At 45.8% G+C, this 27,806-nt stretch overlaps 1 protein-coding gene across 6 annotated transcripts in view; it reads right to left on the bottom strand.

The window, feature by feature from the left end:
• The window catches only part of MTSS2 (MTSS I-BAR domain containing 2), an 80,479-nt gene that overhangs the window by 29,561 nt on the left and 23,112 nt on the right, over positions 1-27,806 (bottom strand). For 3 of the 6 annotated variants that reach the window (XM_058154942.1, XM_058154944.1, XM_058154943.1), the window contains exons 2-7: positions 26,902-26,963; positions 12,476-12,549; positions 9,771-9,855; positions 8,912-9,003; positions 8,618-8,692; positions 756-913 (exon numbers count right to left, since the gene is read on the bottom strand). In XM_058154942.1, coding sequence (XP_058010925.1) covers positions 756-913; positions 8,618-8,692; positions 8,912-9,003; positions 9,771-9,855; positions 12,476-12,549; positions 26,902-26,963 — 546 coding nt within the window. Of the gene's footprint in view, positions 1-755; positions 914-8,617; positions 8,693-8,911; positions 9,004-9,770; positions 9,856-12,475; positions 12,550-12,856; positions 12,933-26,901; positions 26,964-27,489; positions 27,623-27,806 lie in introns of those variants that run through there. The other 3 variants (XM_058154945.1, XM_058154947.1, XM_058154948.1) reach the window with 3 other exon arrangements.

Below are 27,806 nucleotides of genomic sequence, written 5' to 3'. Positions count from 1 at the left end.
CTGCAGTTCCCCAAATGGCTGGGTGGGTGGAGCAGCCAAAGGAGTTCAGAAGACTAATTAAACATTGAAGGCAATGGGGGAAAGGGAAAGGCCCTAAATCTTGCAGCTTTTAACTTGCACAGCATCTTCAGGACAAGAATAAGTATTTATCCCAATATTCATGGGGGGAAAAATTGGACAAAGCAGTCAAAGAAAAAGCTGAGACCAATTCTTAATTGGAATTTTCAATAAACATCCTACTTGGTCTCTAATTCTGCATCACCTCAGATGCCACTCTGAGGTGAACCAAGGGCCAGTCTAGGAAAGCCACCTCCTCCTCCACCTCAACTCCCACCAAAAGAGAAAGTCCCTCCCCTCTCTGGACCCTCTGGGTTGGGCAGGGGTGACATCTGGTATCCAAACACCCAAGAGGGGACCTTCCTCTTCATCATATCCAGATTCTGGATGCCAAGTTTGGCAAGATGCATCATCCTCTCCCGCATTGCTGGGAGTAACTCAATGTAATGCCCTAGACGTGCATTCTCTTTCTTGCACAGGTTCCACTCCACTTGCCTGAAAGCAGGACACTGGACTAACCTGAGGGCAGGCACAAGCAGAATTGAACTGAGAGCAGCATTATTATTGGGCAACGAGAGCCAACTGTTTGTTCCCATGCTTAAAAATCAAGATCTGCCTGAAGAAAGGGTGGGGAATCCTTTGGGTGGTTGCCGGGTCCCTAGAAGAGCTGCACCTGACCATGGAAACAAGGCACGTACCACCACCGGCTGCAGGAATGCGATGAAGGTGCAGAACCTCCCCCGTTCCTCCACCAGGGCCTTGCGGACTGCTTGCTTCTCCGTCTCCTCCAGCAGGAGGTACAGGTCGTTCACATCCTGCAGGGCATTGTCCAGCTGAGGCTGCAGGTCCCCCCTGCCTAGAAACAACAGCAGATGAGACCATCATCGCTTCTTTACCTGGCTGGCTTTCCGCAGGTGTCAGGCTGGGACAAAACCTGCCACACACTAAATAAAAAAAACTACCACTGGCTTACTTTTGCAGCTGAAGGTGTCTCTAGGATGAAATGATTGGGAGTGGAACAACATATTATTATTACTGTTAATAATAATAAAAACAATACAGTATATAGACAGGAGGCAAGATCAGAGTGGGATGTGAAATGGATGAAGTGCACATGGGAGAAGAAACAGGCATTTCTCAAGACCTAAACTCAATGTGTGTTCCATTGTTCACACATGGAATTTAAATTTATTTAGCGTTTGCTTATCTCTAAGGTATCATGCAGCACAATACACGGATGGTTCCCAAGAACCATTCACGTAAGTTCCCAAATAATTTACTGGGCCAATATAAATCTAAATCTGGGAAAAAAACCCACAACAACTGAGTCCCATTGCATGCTAAGCCCTTCCAAAGAAACTATAATGGCTTCATATGATGGCTTATTTCAGAGAACACCCTAAGAAAATTGCTTGTGGATCGAACTTGTTAAGACGAAACTAGCAAACCTTGCCCATTGGCTTGTAAAAAACTGCCAACTTAGAAAACCTTATGGGAAATCTGGAGTGCCACAGTCCTCAGAGCAGCACCAAAGGTGGCATCTGCTGGTTGTAAAAAGTTATGACTCTATTTCAGGGGGGGAAAAGGAAGCTCCATTCATCCATTCACTGACTGGCGCCTGCTGACACTCATTAGAATGATGCCCAGTAATAATATATTGCAATAAGGCTGGACCATTCAGGTCAACCTTCTGCTGAGGAGGCCATAAAAAGCAAAGCAGAATGAGCAGATGATCAAATTTCTCTCTCTCTCTCTCACACACACACACACACTCTATTATAGCATAATTTTGTATTTATTTGTTTTTGTTTGTTTATGTCATGTAAAATAGTTATGCAATGTGATGTATACTGGAAGTGGTGACCCTTTGAGAGCTGTATGCAATGAAATTTCATTTTAATATATGCAGATTGGTGTATATTCAAAGTGACAATAAAGTTATTCTAATACATATGCATTTTTTATTTCGATATAAAGGTGGCAAATTAACGAGAACACCGTTTGACAAACTTAGACCTCCAAATATCTTGGAATTGATTCCTAGGCCTCAGAGCCTGAAGGCCCAAAACCAGTTTCTAAAAGAGGAGGAGGAGGAGGCACTTCCATATCAGGTGGGCAGGAAGCGTTTGAGGCAAAAGAGGAGCTGGGCTGCTCTTTTACGGCTTCAACGCTAGAAGGTGTTCAGTCTTAAGGGACACTTTTCCTGTCCCAAACTCCGTCCTCTGGGATGAGGCTGGAACGATTCGGCTGAGTGCGGAAAGCCTCTTCACTTTCATCGGCTTCCCAAGCAGTTTGGCTGCTTTGAGTCCCCAAGATGGAATCTGGCTTCCTTGATGGAAATCCTTTTTGCCCCTTCCACAGGCAGTGGGCACTATCACCCACCCATGGAAGAAGGAGCAGCAGGCCAGAGAGACTGGCTGACCGGAGGTTTTCGGCTCCCTCTTACTTCACCCCAGGGAGGCCAGATAAAAAGGTGGCACCACAAAATGCAGAAGAGCTGCCACATTCGTCGACTCTTCTGCAGAGCAGAGTTTGTCGCATTCCTCTAGAAAAGCCTCTCCACCACCCCTGTGGTCAGGGGGAATATACTTGTTGTGTCTTGTCCGCTCTCACCGCAGTCGGGGTCTGCTTATCTGCTCCCGAACACGGAGGAATGTATGCCTCCCGGCCCCAGTCCTGGCTCCATGCCCAGACAAGCTGAAGAGGAGGGGGCACCTCCCAGTCCCAGCCCTGGCTCCATGCCCAAGCAGGCTGCAGAGGAGGGAGCATCCCCCGGCCCCAGCCCTGGCTCCATGCCCAGGCAAACGGAGCAGCTAGACCCCTCCCCCTCCTCCACAGCATGTGAGCCTGAGGAAAGTTTACTTCCAACAGCTGATTGGAGTGACCCTCACATCAGAAGATTGGATAGGCGGAGGCAACAGAAGGAAGGGAGGGGCAGGCCTTAATGAGTGCTGAGTCATGGAGCCACACCCCATGGCCTATATAAAGGATCTGCTTTCTGGCAGTCTCTGAGTCAGGCAAAGTCGAACTTATCTTGCTGAAGTCACTTTCTGGTCTCCTGCCTGCTCTGAGGACTTTGCTAGGACTTTGGGCAGAGCTGCAGAGGCAAGCCTGATTCGGATTTCCCTGACCCGGCCGTCAGCGGAGGAGTGGGACACGACAATACTGCTGTGGGCCCAGCTGCCCCACGGCCTCTTTTGCAGAATCTGTGTGTGTGTGTGTGTGTGTGTGTGTATATATTTCTCCCCACTTATAGCACAGAGCCAAGCAGGGCCAAGGACAGCTGCTCCAGCCCAATGTTCGCTGGGCTCCCACCCAGTCACGGCAAAAGTGGCAGGTGGATCCTGCTCCCCTTCAAACAAGCTTCCCGCCACAACAGCCAGCAGCCCACATGCACGGAGGCAGGGGAGAGGGGAGAAGAATCAGGGAAGTCTGGAAATAGCCAAGCAGAGTCGAGAAACTGGCCAAGGATTTGGGGAGCGAAGGCTGAGATTCTGACGTCCTGCTTGGCAGCAAAAATACTGATGCTAACAAACAAGTTCAAACCAACTCGGAGGCGGGCTGAGTAAATAGCTGGAAGTCACCTGATTTGTTTTGCCCGTTCAGGAAGGTGAAAATCTTTTGAAAATGGGGATCTGAGCATGCCATGACTTGGCCCATTCTGCATTCACCAGCACTCTTGGGGATCACAAAGGTGCTGCTGCCTCTGGGATCACAGGGTGCATCTCAGCATTGGTCCAGAGAGGAGAGCCAGACCAGACAGAGGAGGAGGAGGAGGAGAGGGGCTGGTGAGGATTATGCACAGGCCCGAAATGAAACCCAGCCTGGATCCTTTTATTATATGTGCCTGTTGTGTCTTGCCCGCCCTCAGAGCAGCCGGGGCCTTCTTACCTGCTCCCGAACACTGAGGAATGTATGCCTCCCGGCCCAAGTCCTGGCTCCATGCCCACACAAACTGCAGAAGAAGGAGCATCTCCCTGCCCCAGCCCTGACTCCATGCCCAGGCAAACGGAGCAGCTAGACCCCTCCCCCTCCTCCACAGCAGGTGAGCCTGAGGAGGGTTTACTCCCAACAACAGCTGATTGGAGTGACCCTCGCATCAGAAGATTGGAGAGGCGGAGGCAACAGAAGGAAGGGAGGGGCAGGCCTTAATGAGTGCTGAGTCATGGAGCCACATCCCATGGCCTATATAAAGGATCTACTTTCTGGCAGTCTCTGAGTCAGGCAAAAGTCGAACTTATCTTGCTGAAGTCACTTACTGGTCTCCTGCCTGCTCTGAGGACTTTGCTAGGACTTTGGGCAGAGCTGCAGAGGCAAGCCTGATTCGGATTTCCCTGACCCGGCCGTCAGCGGAGGAGTGGGACACGACAGTGCCTTAGTACATAGACGAGTACGTATTTTTCTATTACACTTAACACTGACTGTACAGAGCCACAATGTGTGTTCTTGAGGCAGACTCTCACTGGCTGAGTTTAACTGCAGACAAGATTTCCAGGCAAGAGCCGCCTTTGCGTTCCTGTTTGAAAAGGAAGCTCCGAGGCTGTCCTTGGCCTGCAATGCGGAGGCCACAGTCAGTTGGTAGGCAGGCAGGCAATGGTTCTCCCCAAGGAAGACAATCAACGCAAGCTGGCAACAAGAAGGACAGACTATCTCTCGGCAGGCCAAGGAGCCTCTAAGGGGGGGCAGCCAGCCTTACGAGGAGAAGTGGAGGCTTGAAGAGCCGAGAGACTGGAGCTGTGCCCTCCAGAAGAGAAAGAGAAGAGTTGCAGTATGGGTAGTCCTTGATTTGCAACCATTTGTTTAGTGACCTCTGAAGTTATAACAGCACTGAAAAAAGTGAAGACCACTTTTCACAACCATTGCAGCACCCCCCCAGTCACATGATCAAAATCAAGTGGATTCTCTAGACCCTGTTTGGCATGGCTGTAGGAAACAGGCTAATAGAACGAAATTTAACAGAACCAAGCTTAGGAAACAGATACAGAACGCTGGATACCCAGTTTGGGCAGTAATACTTGTGAAAAGGTTTTAATTGAGCCCCATCTGAACTGACTACATATTGAAAGCGGTTTTCCTTGGAATGCTGGGATGTGAATGGAAATGAGGGGGCCAACAATGCTTAGACACTATTAAAATTGATCCCAGCTCGGGCATAAAACATCTGAAAGAAGCCACACAACACTGGGAAATGTAGAGAGAGCTGGTCTATGAAATCGCTGAGAATTGGACCCAATTGAAGAGAAAGCATCTTTATAAGCTGGATAGGGAGCAACAGCATGATATGTAGATCAAAACATGTAGATCAAAAACCTACATGAGGTTTTTGATCTCTCACACAGGATTCAGAGAAACTGGAACAGGTTCAGAGAAGTGCAGCTAGGAAGATTGGGGACTAGAAACAAATTCCCTTGAAGAGAGACTGAAGGATTTGAGCATGTTCAGACCTGCACAAACAGAAGACTAAGAGGGACCAAGACCATGTAGATGGTCCAAAGTTGTTTTTATCATTCCAGAGTGCAGCACATAAAGCAAGGCATTTAAGTTAAGAGAAAGACAGATTCCAATGGCACGTTAACAAAAGCTTCCTACTGGTGGGTGTTGTGGAGCCAAGGGCCAAAGCCGGAGTGGCCGCTTCTTTGCTGAAAGGAAATGTCAAGGTCATTTGTTGGTGTCAGCCTGGTCATCATCCCTTTCCTTGCTGCTGTCAGCTGCTAGGGAAACAGGGAGGGAAGGCGCAATGGGCATTTGGGCAAGTGGCGTAAGTGGATGGGGAGGCTTGGACTCAGAGAAGCCAGCTTGGGTTCTTCAAGGCCAACTGTCTTGGGAATGGCATGTATGATGGCGGTGCGGAGCACCTGGACCTGAGACTTTCCCAAAACAACTTCCTGGCCAATGATTGGACTCTGTCTGCCTGACTACTGGGGTGGGCAGGCTCTGGGGTTAGTTTCAATTTGTCTTTTTCACACCTGTTTGCTTCAGACCTTGCCTGACTTTTGCTGCATTCAGTTTGTTCTTAGTAAAAGTACCTTTTCTCTGAAAGTATGAAGTAAAGGGTTTTCTTTCCTAGGAACAAATTGAAGGCAGCCCTGAGAGCTGGACACCTCCAGTGGGACAGAATCCTGTATTTCTCAACTCCAGGCCACCCGCCAGCCAGGGCAGAAGGCGAAGCAAACGAGGTGTGACAACTTGCAGCCCCCAAATTGGCCAACTACCACCTGTGCTGCCATGTACCCAATGAGCCCTAAATCTGTGTTAGGGCACCCGAGTAGTAGGTTTGGCCGATATGCTTCTGTGCAACTTCTCCTAAGTATGTGCAGATGTGTCCTCCCAAAGACAGGCAGTTTGATCTAGTGGTGGGAGCGTGAGGCTAGAAACCAGGAGACAGTGAGTTCTAATCCCACCTTGGGTCCAAAGACAGCAGGTAATCTTGGGCTGGCCCCCTGAGCCCCTCTCAGGCTCAGGAAAGAGACAATGGCAAATCACTTCTGAGAAGCCTTGCTAAGAAAACTGCTGGGACTTGCCAGATGGCCATCAACTAGATTCGAGCACAGAAAAGCCAAAACAAAGCAAACCCTTCCCAATGACAATGACAGAAGCAAGGCAGGACTATTGGAAATATTTGGCATCTCAAAAGATGACTAATTTCAGTCTGCAGCCTTCAGCTGCAGCAACGGGAGTGTATCTTCCAAACCAAAAGTCAGGGATCCATTTCATTCTGCTTTAGTTATATCCACTTTCTGCAGCAAATCCAGTTCTGGGCACCATACTTCAAGAAGCAGTTAGCAAAATTGGAGGGAATACAGAGAAGGGCAAGGAGGGTGTCCACCAAATAAGAAGCCAGATCCTATGAAGAGAGCTTGAGAGGAGGCGGCTGAGTGGGGACAATGTCCTGAAACGATGTCACACAAGTTCAAGACTGGTTTTCTCTCGTATCAAGAAGGCAAGACCCAGAATAACAGGCTCGAGTAACAAGGAGGCAGATTTCAAGTTACAGTTCACCACGTAAGTGGCCTTGAGTTGTGATGAATTATAAGCACTCCAGCGTGCCTACCGTCCCTGTTCTACTATCCCCATTTATTTGTACTCATTTCATGTGCTCATGTCCATGTTTATACTTATACCTGTTATCTCGTACATGTTTGACAAACTAAATAAATTAAATAAATAAATAAGAAATGTTTTAATCTGCATATGTAAATAAAGGTTTAAAAATTCCCAATAAAAGCAAGTTGGACTGTGGAACCAATAATGACTCAGAGAACCGGTGGGCTCTTTTTCACAAACTAGAGATCCACAGAAGTCTGGATTTCTGTGTTCAGTCTTGTGTCTGGCATGATGGTCGCTTTTATCTATAAGATCCTATAATGCTGCATTTGGATTTGCCAAGAGGGCAGAAGAGAAGCGATTCATACAAGCAGCTCGGCTTTCTTCACGTGGCCGTCTGCAGTATAAGATCTGAGCTAAAGGATGGTTTCATCAGGCTTCCTGGAAGGGTTGTGGTAATCCCTGGGGCGAGGGGAAGGCGAAGGAGAACCAAGCTGGAACTAGAGTCAGATCCCTGGGGAACCTCAAGGGATCCAGTTATGGTGGCCCCTCATTGGAGGTTTTCTTTCATTTCAGGCCCAGCTGGGTGGGATGGTGAAGGAAGAGATCGCAAAGCAAAGGAGGAGGGAGAGAGGGAAGGAGGGAGGGAGGAAGCTGGGTTGGCAACATTTGACTTACCAAGTAGTTCTACAGAGGAATGTGGGAAGGAAAAAAAAGAGGAGAAAGACAAGAATGTGTGAAAGAAGGCAGGTACGCAGATCCCCCCCCCTTGCCCAAACCCTTTTGCCTCTTACAAAATAAACACTTTCCCCCAGGAAGGCACCCACATTACTGCAACCTGCCCCTCCCCCTCTCAGCGCTTAGCTTTTCGATCACATCTGGAGGGAACATGAGATTCCCCTGAGCAGAGGACCGGTGTGAGGGCCTTGCAGGAGTGCAGAGCGAAATTGGAGAATGCCCCAAAGGGCCACCTTGAGCACATTTCAGGTCCCAGATAATCTTCGGAGGAAGGCTCCTCCTCCCCCGCACCCTGCAGAAAGTACCAGGTGCAGAACCTTCTGGAAACATCTGCGCCTTTCCACCCCAATCCAGAGGAAGCCAATGGACAGGCTCTCAGATGCCGCTCCCTCTCCTTGGCTTGCAGCCCTCCTGCCAGCTGGGTCTCTATAGCTTCCAATCCTCTGCTCCTCCCAGAATGCCATGGCCAGAAAGGCCAATGAGAAACACTGGGAAGAGGGAAGGTGGCTTCTAGGTGTTATTGTCAACCGTCTTTCTGACATTCTAGATGTCAGCTGCCACCCAGGTCTTCTAGCTTTCAAGCCATCAGCAGCTGAAATCTCTCAAGGATGCAAGTTCCAATTAATGCTGCACTTTTCCTGTCCTGTGGGGACGTAGGTGCAGCTCTACCAGCCTGGCCGCTGTTCCTGTACATCACCTCTTCTATGGAGATGCCAAATGGCTTCTCTTCACTTCCTCAATGTCACCCAATGTCCCTTTCACATCCTCAGATTCTCACCTTTGCGGGCTTTCTTCTGAAGTTTCAGTGTGTCAGAAGACTTCTTCTTTATCTCATGGCGGGCTCGTTTGTACTCTGAAGAGGCAGGAAAGAGGCCAAAGTGAAGCTCATGCCTCGGCTGCCTTCTCCTCTCTGTGGCCAGCAAGAGGGTCCCCACACCACAGCCATAGACTTTCCCAGGGACAGAAGGCAAGCACAACTTTCTCCCATTCCCAGTCATCGCAGATGCCCACACACCCTGCCAGCCTCCTTCCCTGCATGGCCCGAGCCCCTGGCTCCACGGGACAGCTCTACCTTTTGCATGGTCCTTGTCGAGCTGGTTGGCAGTCTTCTTCCAGTCCTCTATCCTCTCCTGCAGGGGGCTGATCAGGCTCTCCATGAGGGCGCTGCAGCCCCAGAGAAAGGAAGAAGTGAGAGGCAGCTTCCCCTGGCCAGGGCCGAAAAGAGCAGTGGAACAGCTACTCCTTCCCTTGAAGCAGCCTCAGGAGGTGGGGAAGGACAAGGAAGCCTCCAACTAGCGAAAGTCACCTTTCTCTTTTTTTGCACTACACAAAGTGGGCCTCTGCGTGTGTGTTTGTATGTGTGAGGGGGGGGGGAGGGAGAGGGAGAGGAAAATGCTGCATTGCCAAGTGACACCTTATGGAACCAAGCAGACCCTCCACACCCCTTATCCCCTTCCACTGGGCATGAAGTCCTTCTGGGTGCAGGGCTAAAGAGAAGGGTTCAGAATGGGTCCAGCAAAGGTTTTCTAGAGCCAGCAGGCTCTGCGTTTCTGATCCTAATGGCAGCAGAGGACAGGCACCCATTGCCTGCCGACATGCCAGTAGGGCTACTGAGTGGTCCTGTGGATCTCCCCAACTCCCCAGGATGCAGGATTTGCTCTACTCTGCATGTCAGAAAAATGGCCAGGACTCCCATCAATAGGGGAAGGGGGGAGGGAGGGAGGGGGATTACATGTCTTAGACCTGCCTAGAATGCGAGAAGAGCCCCCCTGGCCTGGGCCACAGAGGGGAGGGAGCAAGACTGGCCCAGGAAGTGGCTGTCTGCTACAGAAGGCCCTCCTTCAGCCCCCCACCCACACTTCAAAGTCCACTGCTCCCCTTTCTGTATCTGGCCCAGGAAGTGCAACTGAGCTGCACAAGAGAACACTTACTTGGTGAAGTGCCTCAGCTTGGTCTCGATGCTGCGGTGGCGCATGCACATCCGGGTCAGTGCCGATCCGATATCCCTTGTGGCTCCTAGAGGGAAAAGGGACTCCTTAGTGATTGACTGGCAAAGGCCAGGAGCAAAAGATCTTTCCTGCAGCCCCACCGGGGAAAAACTGAAGAGACAGAGATGGACCTGTAAAGCCATCATCACTAGGGCCTCCTGGAAGGCATGGTCCAAAGGCCTCCATAAGAGGCAGGCTGGAAACCTCGGCAGCATCTCCCGGAGCCCCCAAGACTGCCCACCGGTTCAGAATCGTGATGTTCTCTGGCAGTGGTACAACGGAACAGCTGCCATCTTACCTTCAAGGTTTTCTGTTCTCCAATCAATTCCGCCACCCAATCCTACCCAACCGTATCTGGTCAATGCTATAACTCCTCCCACACACACTTCCCTCTCCCCCAGGGAAAAGTCCTCTCCTTGCGGCAACAGCAGAGTCATGCCACAAGGAGGCAGAGGGGCCAGGAAGAATGAGACGGGAGGAAGCCCCCCTTCCCTGCGGGTGGATTCTGGCTCAGACATTCCTGGTGGAGACCTCCCTCTCCTCCCTCTGGGCTCTTGCAAAGCCCAGCAGAGTCCCAACCACTCTGCAAACCATCGGGCTCCATCACTGCTCTTAGCTCATGCTCACATCGCCCCCACCCCCCATCCCCAGGGAAGCCAGAGCCTCTCTGGGGTGCCATCTACAAAACAAATTCTGAGTGAATGAATGCAGAAAGAGTTTAAGTAAGGAAAGAAAAGAGGCAGAAGAGGAGAAGAAGGGCCGACCACCCCTATCACTTTGGTGTAGGTGGAGCATGTTCTGTGGGGCCGACTGCTTGGGAGCGGATGGTCTGTTCAGAGCCCGAGAATCACAAGTGGCTGGAAAACCTTGGATACTCTGGGCATTTCTGAGTTATTTGTTCAAAGAGAATCTGCTAGGAAAAAGACTCTGAGGTAAATCTGGCTCTAAAATTGAAGACCCCGGTTGCCAACACTTTTTGTCAACCTTCTTCTATTCCCTTTCAATAGATCTGCTTAAAGAAACTCATCGAGGTCCTAATTTGCAACCTCTCCTTCAGCCAGCAGAGCTTCAGTGGAAGCCTTTTGAGGCCATGTGGGGACCCCCTCTGGCTATGGGACTGGACTGGACGATCTGCACAGTCAACGGCCTCCGATTTTATGAATTCCTCCATAAGAAACTTCCCACACTTAGAATTTCCTCACCTGCCCAGACCCCTAGGAGCTTCTCACATACAAGATGGAGGCTTGGGGGTCGCACTGAGGGAGAAACAGTTGACCAAAAGCAATTGGAGAATGTGGGAGAGGTCAAGCCTTCGCTCTCCAGGCATCTTCTCTCTATCTCCAGGCTCTGGAGGATTTCAGAGGCTACCCTCCTCCCCCGCCCCATAGCATAGAGCCAAGGGGCTTCTGGGTGGGGCTTCTCTGGGCCTTCCCTCCCCTCCCTCCCCCATAGAGACACTTCCCACAAGCACCCACCTTCCCTCAGGTGACCCAACGTGACCATCACCTTGAGACCGGCTCCCTCCCTGGTTTCTGAAGGATCCCCTGGAGGAGTTCGTGGTGAAAGAAACACAACGATGCCCACCTACCCTGAATGGAGGTTTTGCCACCTCTCTGGCACTTTGGTGATGTCCAAGCGCAGCCTGGCTCTTCGTGGGGGTTACTTTTTCTCCCCACCCCTCTTGCCCTTCTGCCCTCTCTTCCAAAGGGCCGCAACCCTCCCAGCCCCTCTCCTAGATCTCTTGGCAGGGAAGCCCACCAAAACCAGGGTGGTGATTCAAACCTACCATCGACACTGGTTTGGCTGCAATTGTGATTTTAAAAACTGGGGAGCAGGAGTGTTAAAGGCAACATATGGAGGGGATACACGAGAAAGAAACTTCACCTTGCTCCCTCTAAGGATCTTCCTCTTGATGACTCCGTGGCCTTTTTAAAAAGATCCCTGCCTTCAACCTCCTTTCTGGCTGAGGCCAGATGAATGCAAACACACATACATACACACAGCCTGTTCACAGCATCCTGTTTTACACACACACAATATGTTCACTGGGGCAAGACATCTGTGCATGGGGAGGGAAGGGACAAATCCTGCAGCAGCAGTAAAACCCAGAGGCACCGATGCTCCTCAGAGAGAGTCCAGTTCCTCATCCCCAGACAATCTGCAATCCAGACTGAAATTCACCAGCAGTCAAGTCAACCCTTTCTGAGCATGCCGCTTCTCTCCATTCTGGGGCCTCAAACAGGGAAAAAAAAGCTCTGAAATTTCCATTTTTCAGGCTGAAGCTTCTCCAGGAACCAAAGCACCAGACCAAAAATAAAAACAGAAATGTGGGTGCTTCTCACACCGGGAACCCCAGCCACACAATGGATGGACCAAACATGGATTCGTGCCAGTCTGGGAGCTGGAGGGACCTTGGGTGGCCTCAGGTAAGAGCCCCAATTGAAACGGAGGCAGCCGCTCGCTCCCTCTTGGGAAGACGATCTTCCTGGGCCCAGGTCCAAGTTCAGGGAGTGGTGCCAGAAGGAGAGGGATTCCCAGAACTGGGCCCAGCTGGGGTTGGATCAACGAAACTCCCCCTCCAAGCCCTGGAAGGGGCTTCCCAGGGGGTGCACCATTTTGCCTCCCCAAAGCTCCCCCTATCTCCTTACCTCTGGTGTTGGTGGCCATGTCTGCCACTCTCTGGAAGGCCTCCAGGAAAGCCACTGCAGCCAATATGGTGGTCCTAGGAAGAAAGAGGGGAGCCTTTGCGGGAGAATGGAGTGACAAGACACGGAAGCCTCAGGCCAGGGGAAGCTGCAGGGCATGAGGAAGGCAACCTTGGCAGAAAGAGACGGAGACTGTTTCCTAGGCAAAAGGCAGCTGAAACTTTCTGAAGTCCAGAGCAGGGAAATAACCTTCAGAAGGGGCTCAGGCAGACCCCCGCCCTAATTGTCTGGGGTAGGAGGAGGAAAAGAGGGCACCGCAAAAAAGGACTTGTGAACTTCTTTTATTATAGCCAATCTCAATGAAGTTAGATTTAGACTACTTGCCGAGTTGATTTCCTGGTCGAGCTCATTCCTCTCGCCAACCCAAACACCCACCAAACTGCCTTCAGCCAGACTCTCCCTAGGAAAAAAAAAATAAAACGTGGCCTGGAAAGACTCCTTACATCAAAAGTGTGCAGAACTTCAGCATGGCACAAACCAAAGCAACATGCAATCGAGTCACGTGAAATAGGAAGCCGCGGCTTATTGCAAACGGCTTATTAAGATCTTCTCAGGGCTCCTCCCCTTTCTCTAGGGTGGCAGGGGAGGGGCAAGCCAAGGCGACTCCAGCTATTGAGATCTTCCAGTTCAAAGCATCGACTTGCGCTGAGCTGGAGCAGAGATGGGCATCATCCGCACACTAAGGACCCCTCAGCCAATCAGGTCCAGTGTGTTTAGATGGATGCATGAAAACATGGAATTATGAACCACACCTACGTTCTCCTGCACTTCCTTCCCCATTTTAAGTATGTGTATCTGAAAGAGAGATCGACCAGGGACTCTTCTGCAGACACACTCCTGACAGACAGTTCACAAGTAGAGGCATCTATCTAGCACGCACTCTTTCCATTCGCTTCTTTTCTTCGCTGTGCAGGGACATAATCATGGAGGCAGCGTTCGGAGGAATCAATCACCCGAAAGGATGCAGCTGCTTTAATGCTTTGAGGAGAGGTGCTTCTTTTTCACACTAACATACTTCACCAAGTATCTTTTTTGAAAGCTATGCACAGCCTTAGCAGACAGTCTCCTGTTTCTTCTTCTTCCTTTCTTAGACGTTGCTGACTGAGGGGAAGTTTGTTACAAGCTCCTCCTTAAAATTCTCTGCCAAACTGCAGTCCAAGTCAGCTGTTTGTTCACTTTTCTGTTTCCTGGAAACTAGCTACTTTATATTCTTCCCTACAACAGGCTCTGCGAAAAAGCACTCACCGAACTGCTTTTAGGATGCATCCTTTGTATCATCACCTCTATACTACACAACATATGAAATCCCTCAAAATGTACAGCTCTTCTGGTAGATTTCTTCTCTTCCTCCTGACAGCCAAACCCATTAGCAGATGCAGCATGGAAGGCAACCTTGTGGCTTTCCATTATGCAATAACTTTGGCTTGGACTAAAATGATAATTGTTAAGGGTAATCTGGGTTCACAACCAAGGTTGTGGACTGTTGAGCAGAGTACCCTAGGCATGAAAACGACTGAGACTGGCTGTATACAATAACAGTCACTTACAGACAAACTGGGTTTGATATTCCTTTACTTTTAGGGAAAAGGCAAAGTCATAGTCCAAAACCAATTCCAGGTCATAGTGATATAAAGCCAGTCAGGGATGTTACAAATATCAGGTCTTCTTTCAGTTCGGCAAAACACAGTTCAATTCACAACAGTCAGTATCTTGAGGAATCAGTAACTAGCCATGATCAAGCAATGTTCATAAAGCTCAAATATACAGTTGCAGCATGTCATCAGGTTACAATGCTGTAGCATCCCTGTAGATTCCCCACAAGCCATAATTTAGTAGTCCTTTATACATTGGCTAGAGAGCTCAACCAATCAGGATGCTTGCATGATGCAGCACAGCCTTAAAGCAATATCATCCCTTTATACAAACATACATGGTTAGTTTATATATTGCCTGGCCAACTAGTTAGGCAAATAACACTTTCCTGACAATAATCTGCCAAAAGCAGTGACTACTAACATTTCATAAACAAGATCTGAACCTCCACAAAAAAATGCAGAGGTTAATTTTTAAGATATTGTTTGTTAAATTTACTTGCTGCCTATCTTGTCATGGGCTACTCCAGGCGACTTATAATATTAAAAAAGGGGAAAAGGGAAAGAAGTGTAAACGGAAATAAGAGTTTTTTTAATAGAGTAGAATTCTTTATTGGCCAAGTGTGATTGGACACACAAGGAATTTGTCTTGGTGCATAATGCGCTCGGTGTACATAAAGGACAAGGTACCTTCATCAAGAATTATAAGATAAAACACTTAATGATAGTCATAGGGAACAAATAAGCAATCAAATCATATTAGGAAACAGTCAATATAAATTAAGGATACCAGCAATAAGGTTACAGTCATACAGTTGTACGTGGGAGGAGATGGGTGATAGGAACGATGAGATTAATAGTAATGCAGACTTAGTAACTAGTTTGACAATGTTGAGGGAATTATTTGTTTAGCAGAGTGATGGAGTTCGGGGGGAAAATGTTCTTGTGTCTAGTTGTTCTAGTGTGCAGTGCTCTGTAAATATTTTCACAACCCTCTTTTTGACTCGTGCAGTATATAGGTCCTCAATGGAAGACAGGTTGTAGGAATTGTTTTTCTGCAGTTCTAATTATCCACTGAAGTCTGTGTTGGGTTGCAGAACCAACCAGACAATTATAGAGGTGCAAATGACAGACTCAATAATTCCTCTGTAGAACTGAATCAGCAGCTCTTTGGGCAATTTGAGCTTTGTGAGTTGGTGTAGAAAGAACATTCTTTGTTGTGATTTTTTGATATTATATTTGATGTTAGGTATACATTTTAGGTCTTGAGATATGGTAGAACCTAGAAATTTGAAAGTTCTACTGTAGATATTGTGTTGTCTAGTATTGTAAGAGTTGGTAGTATGGTAATTAATGATAAAACAACTGCTTCATAATACAATTTTAAATTAGGCATTTTAAGACCCCCCCTTTCCCTTATATCCTGCATTACTTTTAATTTTATTCTTGGTTTTTTGCCCATCCATACAAATTTACTAATCCCCTTTTGCCATTCCTGTAATTTAATATCATTCTTAAACACCGGTATCATTTGAAACAAAAACAAAAACCTGGGCAAAACATTCATTTTTATAGCCGCTATTCTTCCCAGCAAAGATAGTTGTAACTTCTTCCAACTCTCCATTTCTTTCCATACCTTCTGCCACAATACCTCATAATTATTTTTGTATAATTTAACATTTGAAGCTGTAATATATATTCCTAAATATTTAACCTTTTTAACGATTTCAAAACCTGTAGTTCTTTCTAACTCTTCTTTTTGTTGTATATTCATATTTTTAGTTATCATCTTTGTCTTTTGCTGATTCACCTTAAATCCAGATACTTTACCATACTGACCCCCAAAAATTGTCATGTATGTATCCTAATGTACAGGCAAAATGCTGGAGATGTGATTGTGAAGATGCTACTTATTATCATATATGGTGGACTTGCAAAAAAGTTAAAGCATTTTGGATTAAAGTATGGTGGATCATGCAGAATATTTTGAAAAAGAAGATTAAGTTTACCCCGCAGTTCTTTTTACTAGGAATAATTATGGATTGTACAGCTATAGAGACTAAATTGATTCTGAACTTAATAACAGCCGCAAGACTTTTGATTGCTCAATATTGGAAGAAAGAAGAATTACCTACAATTGAAGAATGGACTCTTAAAGTATCAAATCTGGCAGAAATGGCAAAAATTTCTGCTTACTTGAAAGACTATACACAAGAAAAATATATTTTAGAATGGAAAATGTGGATTGATTATATTCAAAATAAGTATCAGATAAAAAAATTACAAATAGCATATGAGTAAATTTAGGAAATAATTTGTATTAGATATATTTTTGAAGGAGAGGGGAATTGAGAGTGTGAATAAGCGTGGAGAGACTAGAGATTATAATTTAGGAATTATTTTAGATTATGATTGTTAGTTTTGATACCCTGCATTTTGTTCTGGGAAGTCGGGGTGGGGGTGGGGGTAAAGGGAAGGAATTGGGGGTTGAGGTTAGTGATGGAGTGATGGTTAATGTACAGGGATTATTGAAGATGTATAAATATAATTAATGTAGGGTCGGGTCTGACCAGTTGCCATTTTAGAACGGTGGGGAGGAAAAAGAGAGTAGGAGGTAGGAAAGAGGAGAAGAGGAAGGAAGAGGGAGAAGAGGAGAAGAGTGTAGGGTGGAGGGAGGAGAGGAGGTAGATAAGAGAAGGAGAGGAAGGTTTGGAAAGTAAAGAAGGTAGAAGAGGAAGAAGAGGATAGAAGAGGGAGAAGAGTGTAGGGCGGAGGGTGGAGGGAGGAGAGGAGGTAGATAAGAGAAGGAGAGGAAGGTTTGGAAAGTAAAAGAAGGTAGAAGAGAGAAGAAGGTTAAAAAGGGGGGTGGTGACTGGGCAGGCCCGACTAATTGTATATAACTGTACATTGGATGAATTATTTGATAAGATTGTAAAAATAAAACTTTTTTATAAAAAAAAAAAAAAAAAGAGTTGGTAGTATGGGAGGGTTTCTCCTAAAGTCCACCACCATTTCTACGGTTTTGAGTGTGTTCAATTCCAGATTGTTCTGGTCACACCCTGAGGCTAGTTGTTCAACCTCCCGTCTGTATGCGGATTCATCATTGTCTCGAATGAGACTGATCACTGTTGTGTCATCTGCGAACTTCAGTAGTTTAACAGATGGATAGTTTGAGATGCAGTCATTGGTATACAGAGAGAAGTGGAGAGAGCACACAGCCTTGTGGGGCCCCTGTGCTAATTGTACAGTTATCTGATGTGATTCTGCTTAGCTTCACCTGTTTTCTGTCTGTTAGGAGGCTTATGATCCATTTACAAGTGTGTTCAGGTATGGCTAGCTGGTTTAGCTTAGTTAGAAGAATGATGGTGTTGAATGCTGAACTAAAGTCAACAAAGAGAACCCTTGCGTAGGTCTTTGGAGATTCAAGATGTTGTAGGATGTAGTGCAGAGCCATATTAACAGCATCATCTGTTGATCTATTTGCTCGGTATGAAAATTGCAGGGGGGGGAGGGGTGTCTAACAGCGGATCCGTAATGGTTTTCAAGTGAGACAGCATTAGTCTTTCAAAGGTTTTCATAACTACAGATGTTAAAGCAACTTTGTTGTGGTCGTCAACAGCCTACGGAGCTGGCAATGGAGTCGGAACAAACTGGTCTGCAGTCGTTCAGTTCCTTGATGGCAGGCTTCTTCAGCACTGGGATGATAGTAGAGCGTTGAAGCAAGAAGGAACATAGCACATCTCTAGCGATTTATTGAAGATACAGGTGAAGATGGGGGCCAATTGGTCAGCACAAATTTTTAAGCAAGAAGGAGTTATCTTGTCTGGGCCTGGAGCTTTTCCTGGCTTTTGTATGTGAAATAGGTCTTGCACTTCCTTTTCTGTGATCACTAGGGATTGTGAACCCAATGGGATGGGTCAATTGTAGGAGGTTTGGCTATTGTTGGTGGAGCTAGGTGGCTGTAGTTTCCTTTCAAACCTGCAGTAAAACAAGTTCAGGTCATCTGCCAGTTGTTGGTTTCCTTCAGCCTGGGAAGGAGGTTTGCTATAACCGGTGATATTTTAAAGAGTTTTCCACATGTTTGCTGGTTCATTTGTTGAGAACTGATTCTTTATCTTTTCAGAGTAGCTTCTTTTTGCTGCTCTGATCTCCCTTGTTAATACATTTCTGGCCTGATTGTACAGCATTTTACCACCTTTTCTGTAGGCTTCCTTTTTGGAACGACGTAGCTGCTTAAGTTTAGCTGTGAACTAAGATTTGTTGTTACTGTATATTCGCAAGTTCTTGGTTGGTACACATAGGTCTTCACAGAAGCTGACATATGATGTTAGAGTATCTGTGAGTTCATCTAAGTCTGCAGAGGTACTTTCACAAACATTCCAATCAGTGCAGTCAAGGCAGGCCTGTAGCTCTAACTTTGCCTCCTCAGTCCAAGTCTTCACTGATTTAATTGTTGGTTTGTGGTTTTAAGTTTTTGCCTGTAAGTAGGTACAAGGTGAATCATGCAATGATCAGAGTGTCCCACAGCTGCTCATGGTGAGGATTGATAAACATCTTTTAGTGTTGTGTAGCCATAGTATTCTTGCCTCTATTGGGACAATTGACATGCTGAAAGTATTTTGGTAGCTCTTTCCTTAAGTTTGCTTTGTTTAGCTCTCCCATAATAATGGCCAGTGAATCGGGGTATTTGGCTTCACGCTCCATAATCTGGTCAGCTAGAGTTCGTAATGCCTTGTTTACATAGGCTTGTGGAGGGACATCAACAGCAATTAGTAGAAATGAGGAGAACTCGCGTGGACAGTAAAATAGTTTACAGTTGATAAGTAAAGACTCTTAAGTTTTCATCACAGAATTTATATATTACAATTATATCCTGAGACCAGCTGTTGTTGATATAAGCATAAGCCTCCTCCCTTCTTTTTACCTGATGATTCTGCAATTCTGTCTGTTCTATGTATCTGAAACCCTGGAATTTGCATGCCGTTGTCATCAATATCATCATGTAACCAGGTTTCAATAAAGCATAGGGCAGCTGCGCTGTGAAAATCAGAATTGCATCTGTTTAAAAGGAGTATTTTTATCCATCTTGTTAGCAAGTGAACGTAAATTTGTCAGGAAGATTGAAGGCAGAGCAGTTCTATTTCCCCTATTCCTTAGCTTATTTAAAATTCCCGCCCTTTTACCTTGTCTCCGTTTCCTCTGTTTGGTTTTATGCTTGAAGGTATTAAAAAGTAGCTCAGTAGTAATTTTAGCTCCAGGCCAGGCCAAACCAGATTGAAGAGGTTTTTGAATAACCAGTTTCATTAACCTGAAGGAAGACCTCTAGCCTCCTACAGGTGCTGCTCCTCCTCTGGCCGCTTTCTGGCTCAGGGCTTATTTTTATTTTATTTTATTTTATTTTATTTTATATTATATTTTATTTATTTATTTATTTATTTCATTCATGTATTAGATAACGTATATAAGTATAAACATGATTATGAAAAATGAAATGGATACAAATAAAAGAGAACATTAAGACAGAGATAGTAGCCAAATTGGTGCGCTTATGTACGCTCCTTAAAGACCTCTTAAGAATGGGGCAAGGTCAACAATAGACAGTTTTAAGGTTTAAGTTTTGGGGATGAAACCACAGAGTCAGGTTGTGCATTCCAGGCATTGACCACTCTGTTGCTGAAGTCGTATTTTCTACAATCAAGTTTGGAGCAGTTTATCTTGAGTTTGTATCTATTGTGTGCTCATGTATTGTTTTGGTTGAAGCTGAAGTATTCACTGACAGGTAGGACATTGTAGCAGATAATTTTATATACCACACTTAGGTCAGACTGAAGATGGCAAAGTTCTAAGTTGTCTAAGCACAACATTTCAAATCTGGTGGCATAAGATATTCTGCTGCGAGCAGAGGAGTGGAGGACTCTTCTTGTGTAATATCTCTGGTCTCGTTTGATTGTATTAATGTCTGACATGCAGTGCGGGTTCCAAATAGATGAGCTGTATTCAAGAATTGGTCTAGCAAAAGTTTTGTATGCCTTGGTTTGCAGTTCAATATTATCAGAGAAGAAGCTACGCAAGATTAACAATGCTTTTTTTGGCAAAGTTGTTACAGTGAGCTTTTGCACTTAGATCACTTGAAATGAGTACTCCAAGGTCCTTGACAGAGTGAGACTCATCTACTAGTTCATATCGACCCAGCTTGTATTTTGTGTTCTGATTTTTTTCCCCCAATGTGTAAGACAGAGCATTTGTTGGTTGAGATTTGGAGTTGCCAATTGTTTGACCATTCTGACACATAGTCAAGGTCTTTTTGTAGAGTAGCAGTATTGTTGGTGGTGTTGAATAGTTTTACATCATCAGCGAAGAGAATGTAGTTGCTTATAATACGATCGCAAAGGTCATTTATGTAAAGTATAAAGAATGTGGGTCCTAATAAGCTACCTTGGGGGACACTGCTCTTCCCTATTTTGAGTTCTTGTTGCCTGTTTGATAGGAATGCAGCTATCCACTTATGCAAGGATCCGGAAATGCCATAAGATTTTAGTTTTAGAAGTAGTTTGTCATGTACCACTGAATCAAAGGTTTTACAGAAGTCTATATAAATTGCGTCTATTGCTTTACCCTGGTCAAGTTTTGTTGATGGATTGCCACTTTCCTGAGGAAGCCCTAGCCCTCCTATGGCCTGTCCTCCTTTATTTCTCCCCCACCACAATGTAGGACTCAGGTTAGGCTATGAGACCCCTGTGACTCAACCGAAGAAATGTCTGCAAGAAAACCACCAAGCTCAAAGAGCACCAACAGCAACTCTCATTTCAACCCTGAGTTACAAATATTAATCAAACCATACAAATTCAAGGGGGCTTCCAGGTGGAGAAAGGCTGCCTAATATGCTTTCGTTTGCAGGGATGAGTGCCAAAGAAAAAGCGAGGAGATGGGCCAGATGGGCTTCGGAAGCCATTTGAGCACGGGCGGGTTTCAAAACCTGTTGCTACTGGTTTGTTCATGGGCGCACACGTGTTCGTGATGCTTCTGTGCATGCACAGAAGCGTCTGGGTGGGTGGGTGGAGCCTCCCGCTGCCGCTACCGGTTCACACGATCCAGGGACAACTGGTAGCAACCCACCACTGCATTTGAGGGAGAAAGATGAAGCTACAGCCTCAATCAGAGCCTGCTCGAAGGACACCACAGAGTTTGCCTGTTCCATTTTCCAGAGCTCGGGGGAAATTGTTAAAGTTATAGAGCAGAACACCTAAACCTCCTGATACTTCTGACCCAAGGATTAAAACTTGAGTAAAGAAATAATTATAATTATAGTAGATTTTTGTTGGAAGTAATTGATAAATATGGAAAGGTATCAGGATTTAAAATAAATCAGAATAAAACAAAAGTGATAATTAAAAATATGTCTATACAACAGAAACAAAAACTAGAGGAAATGACAGGATTTGAGGTAGTAAAAAAGGTTAAATATTTAGGGGTCTATATTAGCTCATCGAACAAGAAACTTTATAAGAATAATTATGACTTGCTATGGCAAAAAGTTCAGAATGATATGAGTGGCTGGAAGAAATTGCAGTTATCCCTATTGGGAAGGATTGCGGCTATTAAAATGAATGTGTTACCTAGATTTTTGTTTCTGTTCCAGATGATACCTATAATTAAAAAGGATAAAAATTTGGAAGATTGGCAGAGTGGGATTAATAAATTTATATGGCAGGGTAAAAAGGCGAGGTTAAAATGAAAATAATACAGGATTCACGGGAAAGAGGTGGTTTAAGAATGCCTAACTTTAAACTATATTATGAAGCAGTAACCCTTTCAGTAATAAGTGACTGGTTTAACTTAACAGAGGAAAGAATTTTGAATATAGAAGGTTATGACTTGTTATATGGATGGCATGCGTACTTATTTTATGGAAAAAAGTGGATAGGGCTTTTAAGAATCATGTGTTGAGAAGTGCTCTTTTGCCGGTCTGGAATAAATATTCCTATAAATTAGATTACAAGATTCCTATATGGGTGAGCCCTAGACATGCAATAGAGAATATAAATATAGAACAGAAACAGGAAATGATTACATATAAAGAACTTTTGTATGCTGAAGGAGGTAGATTGCAATAAAAATCATTACAGGTATTAAATGAAGAAGGGAGGAATTGTACTTGGTTTCAATATGGGCAAATAAGTGCTAGATGGAAAGAAGATCAAAAATTGGTATAATGCAAAGGAGGAAAATTTAATAAAGCAAATTAGAAATCAGACCCAGGAGCATATAAAGAGATTGTATAATGTGTTGCTTGAAATAGATTCGGAAAAGGATTTGGTAAAGGATTGTATGATAAAATGGGCACAGAATATTCAGGAACCAATAATGTTGGAAACATGGGAGAAAATTTGGGTTAGAAATGTTAAGTATACACAAGCACAGAATTTAAGGAAAATTTTTATAAGATGTTTTATAGATGGCATTTAGATCCCAAAAAATTATCATGTATGTATCCTAATATCCAAGCGAAATGTTGGAGGTGTGATTGTGATGATGCTACATATTTTCATATTTGGTGGACTTGCAAGAAAATTAAGGTCTTTTGGATAAGAATTTGGTGGATTATTCAAAATGTACTGAAGAAGAAGATAAAGTTCCTGCCACAATTTTTCCTTTTGGGAATTATAATGGATTGTACAGGGATTGAGACTAAATTGATTTTGAACTTAATAACAGCAGCAAGACTGTTGATTGGACAATACTGGAAGAAAGAAGAGATACCTACAATAGAAGAATGGATATTGAAAGTTATTAATTTGGCTGAGATGGCTAAAATCTCAGCGTTTTAAAAGACAATACGCAGGAAAGATATTTAATTGAATGGAAAAATGGATTGATTATCTACAAAACAGATATCAGATTAAGAAATATCAGATTGCCTTTGAATAATTAGAAAGTTATTTTATGTAATGGGGAGGGGGTTGGGAGACGAAAAGCTTTGGATGTGGTTATTTGGATTGGAAGGGAAAATTTTATTCTATGTTTGGTTTATGTATAACTTTACCTTGTGATTGACCGGGAAGCCGGGGTGGGGAGGAGGGGTGTTTTTTTTGTTTTGTATTGTTTTTGTGGGAGGGAGGGGGAAAAAAGGGGGAAAAATGTTTTTGTTTTTTTAAAACTCTTTCAATAAAAAAAAAAAAAAAGAAATAATTATACAGATTTAAAGAATTAAATATACCTTGATGAAGGTATCTTTTCTTTTATGTACACTGAGAGCATATGCACCAAGACAAATTCCTTGTGTGTCCAATCACACTTGGCCAATAAAAAATTCTATTCTATTCTATTCTATTCTATTCTATTCTATTCTATTCTATTCTATTCTATTCTATTCTATTCTATTCTATTCTATTCTATTCCAAATCTGTATAATCCCTATAGTGTTTTACAGCCAGGGTCCCCAATCCCCAGGCTGGGTCCCACTACTGGGCCATGAAGTTAATGGATTCAGAAGTGGGCTGGGTGAGTGGCTGGCTGGTGCACACACAGACTTACACACCACCCCGCTATTTGCATGGCCATCTCTCCCTCCCCGACCGCCAAGCCATAAAGGTTCAGGACTGCTGCTTTACAGCATTCTCTGAATGATTTGCATATGTCAGCCTCTTGCCCCCAACAATCTGGGTCCTCATTTTACTGACCTCCAGCAAATCTCCAGATCTTAAAGCAGTAGATCCCAATGCACCCTGGGTTTTCCTCTGGCGTATGGAAGTTGGCATAGAGGGAGAGGGGGGCGCATGCTTGTCTTTGGTCTTCCAAAGCCCGGCCGGATGATTTTTGACAATTATCAGCCCCAATTGATCCACCCTGGATAGTTTTTGCCCCCTTTCTCAGATTGAGTCAAGGGGGCTGAACAGAAGCACCAGAGGCAAGCAGGACCTGGGGGTGTCCAGGGACCTCTTTCTTTTCTATTCTCTCCTGGTCTGTCTACCTGAGAGGAACAGTCCTGCAAACAGACCATGCGGAGGGAGGGGCTATTTGACCCCAATGCCCACGGTGCTGAGCATTCAAAAGGGAAAGGTGAGCTCTACAGTCAATAACAAATGCATTAAAAACATATTAGGCTTTTCCCACAAAACAAGGAGTCTTGTTTCTGGGCAACAGCGACTTTAACCCTGTCAGCCAGCAGGTCCCTTATCTTACCTTACCTATTCTATTCTATCTAGCTCGCCGCCTGTGCTCTGTCCACCACTGCACAGAAGACGACACATAAGAGGGGGCACTTTGTTGCACATCTTGGTGGCCCTGTCCCCGCAGAGTAACAACAGACACCATCACTTCGATGTCTCCTCTTTTACATTTCCTTCTGATAGGACACCACCAGCACAATCCACCCAGGACCCAACTCTTTCTGCACCTCTTAGAGCAATGTCCACTTTCCATGTTCTCATTCTTTCATTTCAAGGAAGCTAGCCACTGGCACTCCCGTCTGTTATGCGGTCCAGCTTCTTCTCTGTGAGTGGCATCTTTCAGTAGCAAGTATGTCCCACACATTTCCATTCTTTTTCCCTGCCTCTTTCCTTCTTCCATCCAGTGCTTTATGTTCTCCATTTGATTTTTCCAACATTATAGCAGCCTTCCCTCCCTCCCTTCTCCCTTGAGTTCCCTCTGAGCTAAGAACCCTCACGCTGAGTGGTGGTGTGCAATTTCATTGCCTCAACACGGCAACAACAGCAACCCATCCACACAACAGCAGTCACCCAACACCTCCTTAAAGGGAGAACCCAGGGCATCTGCCCAGCGCAGAGTGGAAGGGCTGCCCTTCCCTAGTCCTCCCTCCTTTTGAGGCAGCCTGGCTGCACCAGCCCCACTGAGCAGAATCAGTGGCGCCTTGTCTCTGCCTCAGCCAGATGGGCGGATCAGCCAGCTATCTGACACCTGTGCACCTAACTTTTTCTACCTGTGGTGATCCTTCACTCCTCACTATTAAGCAACAACATACTCTTAGCTATGACCCAGTGTTCAAGTCTATCAAGATCCTTGAGAGTCTCGAGCTGCTTCCTGATGGATTAGCAGTCTCTGTCTCCCCGCCACCCCGACCATCTGTACATTTTCTGAGTGTGCCTTATGTTTTTTCATCTGGATCAAAGATGCCTGCTGGGGATTCCTATGCAAGGAGAGAGATTAAGGGTTAGAAAGAGGGAGGAAGCCCCCAAACTGCAGGGAGGCCCATTTTGAGGGGGCTTCTCAGCCCCTATGACTTCCCTTTCTGCAGTGTTAGCGAAGACACGGAGAGTCAACTCAATTAAAACATTTAATCTTCCCTTTCCACTTAAAGAGCAACTTAATGCCTGGGGCTACCCCAGAAGCCGCATGCCTGGCTTGTCCCTCGCTGGCTATGCAGGGAGAATCCCCATAATTCCTTGATCTTTTATACATTTATCAAATTTCTATTTAGAAAGGAAAGTTACTGTGGAGGATTGTTGTCCAGATGGGCAGGATATAAACAATTCCAGCCAATAAAGGGATCAAGTGGGCCCAGCCCCCCTTTCCACCTGGCTCCAGCCTGGGATGGGTGGTGGGGGAGACTGCAAGGCCATCAACAGACAATCCAGGACTTGCATGGGGATTTAACATCACATCCAGCGCAGAAAGACCGTACGCAGCTGCTGCAAACATTTCTGGATGCAGCCATTGGAACCGCAACTGAAAATCTCTGGCAAGGAAAAGGGAATATCCCATGTGGTTGGTCCTGAAAAGTCTGCACTGTGATTAAGTGTGGAGTGACTAGAGATTATAATTTAGGAATTATTTTGGATTATGATTGTTAGTTTTAATACCCTGCATTTTGTTCTGGGAAGTCGGGGTGGGGGGTAAGGGGGAGGGGAATTGGGGGGTTGAGGCTAGAGATGGAATGATGGTTAATGTACAGGGATTATTGAAGATGTATAAATATAATTAATGTAGGGTCGGGTCTTCCCAGTTACCATTTTAGAACGGTGGGGAGGGAGAAAAGAGAGAGTAGGAGGTAGGAAAGAGGAGAAGAGGAAGGAAGAGGGGTAGAAGAGGGAGAAGGAAGGTGTAGGGTGGAGGGAGGAGAGGATGTAGATAAGAGAAGGAGAGGAAGGTTAGGAAAGTAAAAGAAGGTAGAAGAGGGAAGAGTGTTAAAAAGGGTGGTGGTGACTGGGCAAGCCTGACTAATTGTATATAACTGTACATTGAATGAGTTGTTTGACATGATTATAAAAATAAAACTTTTTTATAAAAAAAAAAAAGTCTGCACCAGCCGCCAGCTGCTGGCCAGGCACAATTGAAGGTGCTGCCTTTAAAGCTCGAAACAGCTGGGTTGGGTGGGTGGCGGCTGCAGCTGTTCAAAACAGCAGGAGGGCCTAACTCCCCCCCCCAAGTTCTCAAAAAGCATCAATAAGGGGGCTGTCAGAGTGACTGGCTAAACTTAATCTACTTGGACTTTTTGACAAGCCCCACACCAAAACCTCCATGCACATTTAACAGAGACGGGCAGAAGCGTAGACAGCTGACTGGGCCTGAGACACTCAGCCGGTCAGGCCGCCCTTGGCAGAAATCCAGAATCCAGAGTTCCTGCCTACTACTGTTTGCTTGCAAAAATGGTCTCCGGCTCTCTGAACAGCCTTCCAAATAACCAGCCCACTTTACAACAGCAACCATAATAAAGCAGTGGAGGCACAAAGAAAGACCACAACCGTTTCTTCGGAAAAAGGAGCAATCCGCTTCCCTGGGCTGGGAAGCCAACAGCAGCTGCTCTGTAGGAGAACTCACCGCAGCTGGGAGTGGAGCTTCGTGGCTTTCGAGTTGAAATCTTCCCAGACAGGGTAGGAGCTCTGCAAGACAAGGGAAAAAAAGAGGTTGAACACCCCCAGCATCTCCCTTACCTGGGTAACAGCAGAGACCCATAAGGCATAAGGCAGTTGGGGGGGGAGAGGCTACTCCTTTCCCTGGGGTGCCAGAAAGGCCCCACTGGAGCCAACTTCCCACAAGTCAGAAGCCCCCCCCCAAAGATGCGGGCCTGCCCCAGCCCTACTCACAGCAAACAGGTCATGCCACTTTGGTACCTTTGGCCACACCAGGTGTCATCTAATCAGTTTGTAAGGTAGGGCATGTAAGAAAGAATCTGCCAACCCTCACCAGACACTTGGTGGCCTCTTTGGACACAAGACGTTGCACAATTTCAACTTGATCTCTCAACAGTCTCCTTGTTTTTCAATTCAAATCTTTATTGTCAGTGCACAACATGTGTGCAATGAGGTTGGTTGAGCTCCCTCAGTGCACCCCACCCAACACAATAAACTCACAGTGATTGATAGCACGGCAGCCCACAATTCGTCATATCTCAAGAGCTGCTCTCACCCAAAGTCAGTGGGGATGAATGGAGGAGCAAAGCAGCCCAGCCTCTCTTTGGCTGCGTCTCTCCCAGGAGCCGAAACGGTCTGCTGCTCTGCCAGCCTCTCCCTTCCATGCCCTGCCTCCAAAACCTTCTCCTCACTGGTGAAATCTGAACTGATTTACTACCGGTTCACTGGCTGCGCACGCGTGCTGTGGGCAGTGAGCACCATGCACCATACACGCGCCAAAAGGAGGCATGGGGTAAGTAGAACAGCACTGGGGGGGGGCCGTGATTAGCTGTGGCGCGCAATCTTTTTTTTTGCTTTTAAAAGCATTTTAAA

This window comes from Ahaetulla prasina, chromosome 12, assembly GCF_028640845.1.
Source record: "Ahaetulla prasina isolate Xishuangbanna chromosome 12, ASM2864084v1, whole genome shotgun sequence".
In the NCBI taxonomy this organism is placed as follows: Eukaryota; Metazoa; Chordata; class Lepidosauria; order Squamata; family Colubridae; genus Ahaetulla; species Ahaetulla prasina.
This window is presented reverse-complemented; position numbering and strand designations above follow the sequence as displayed.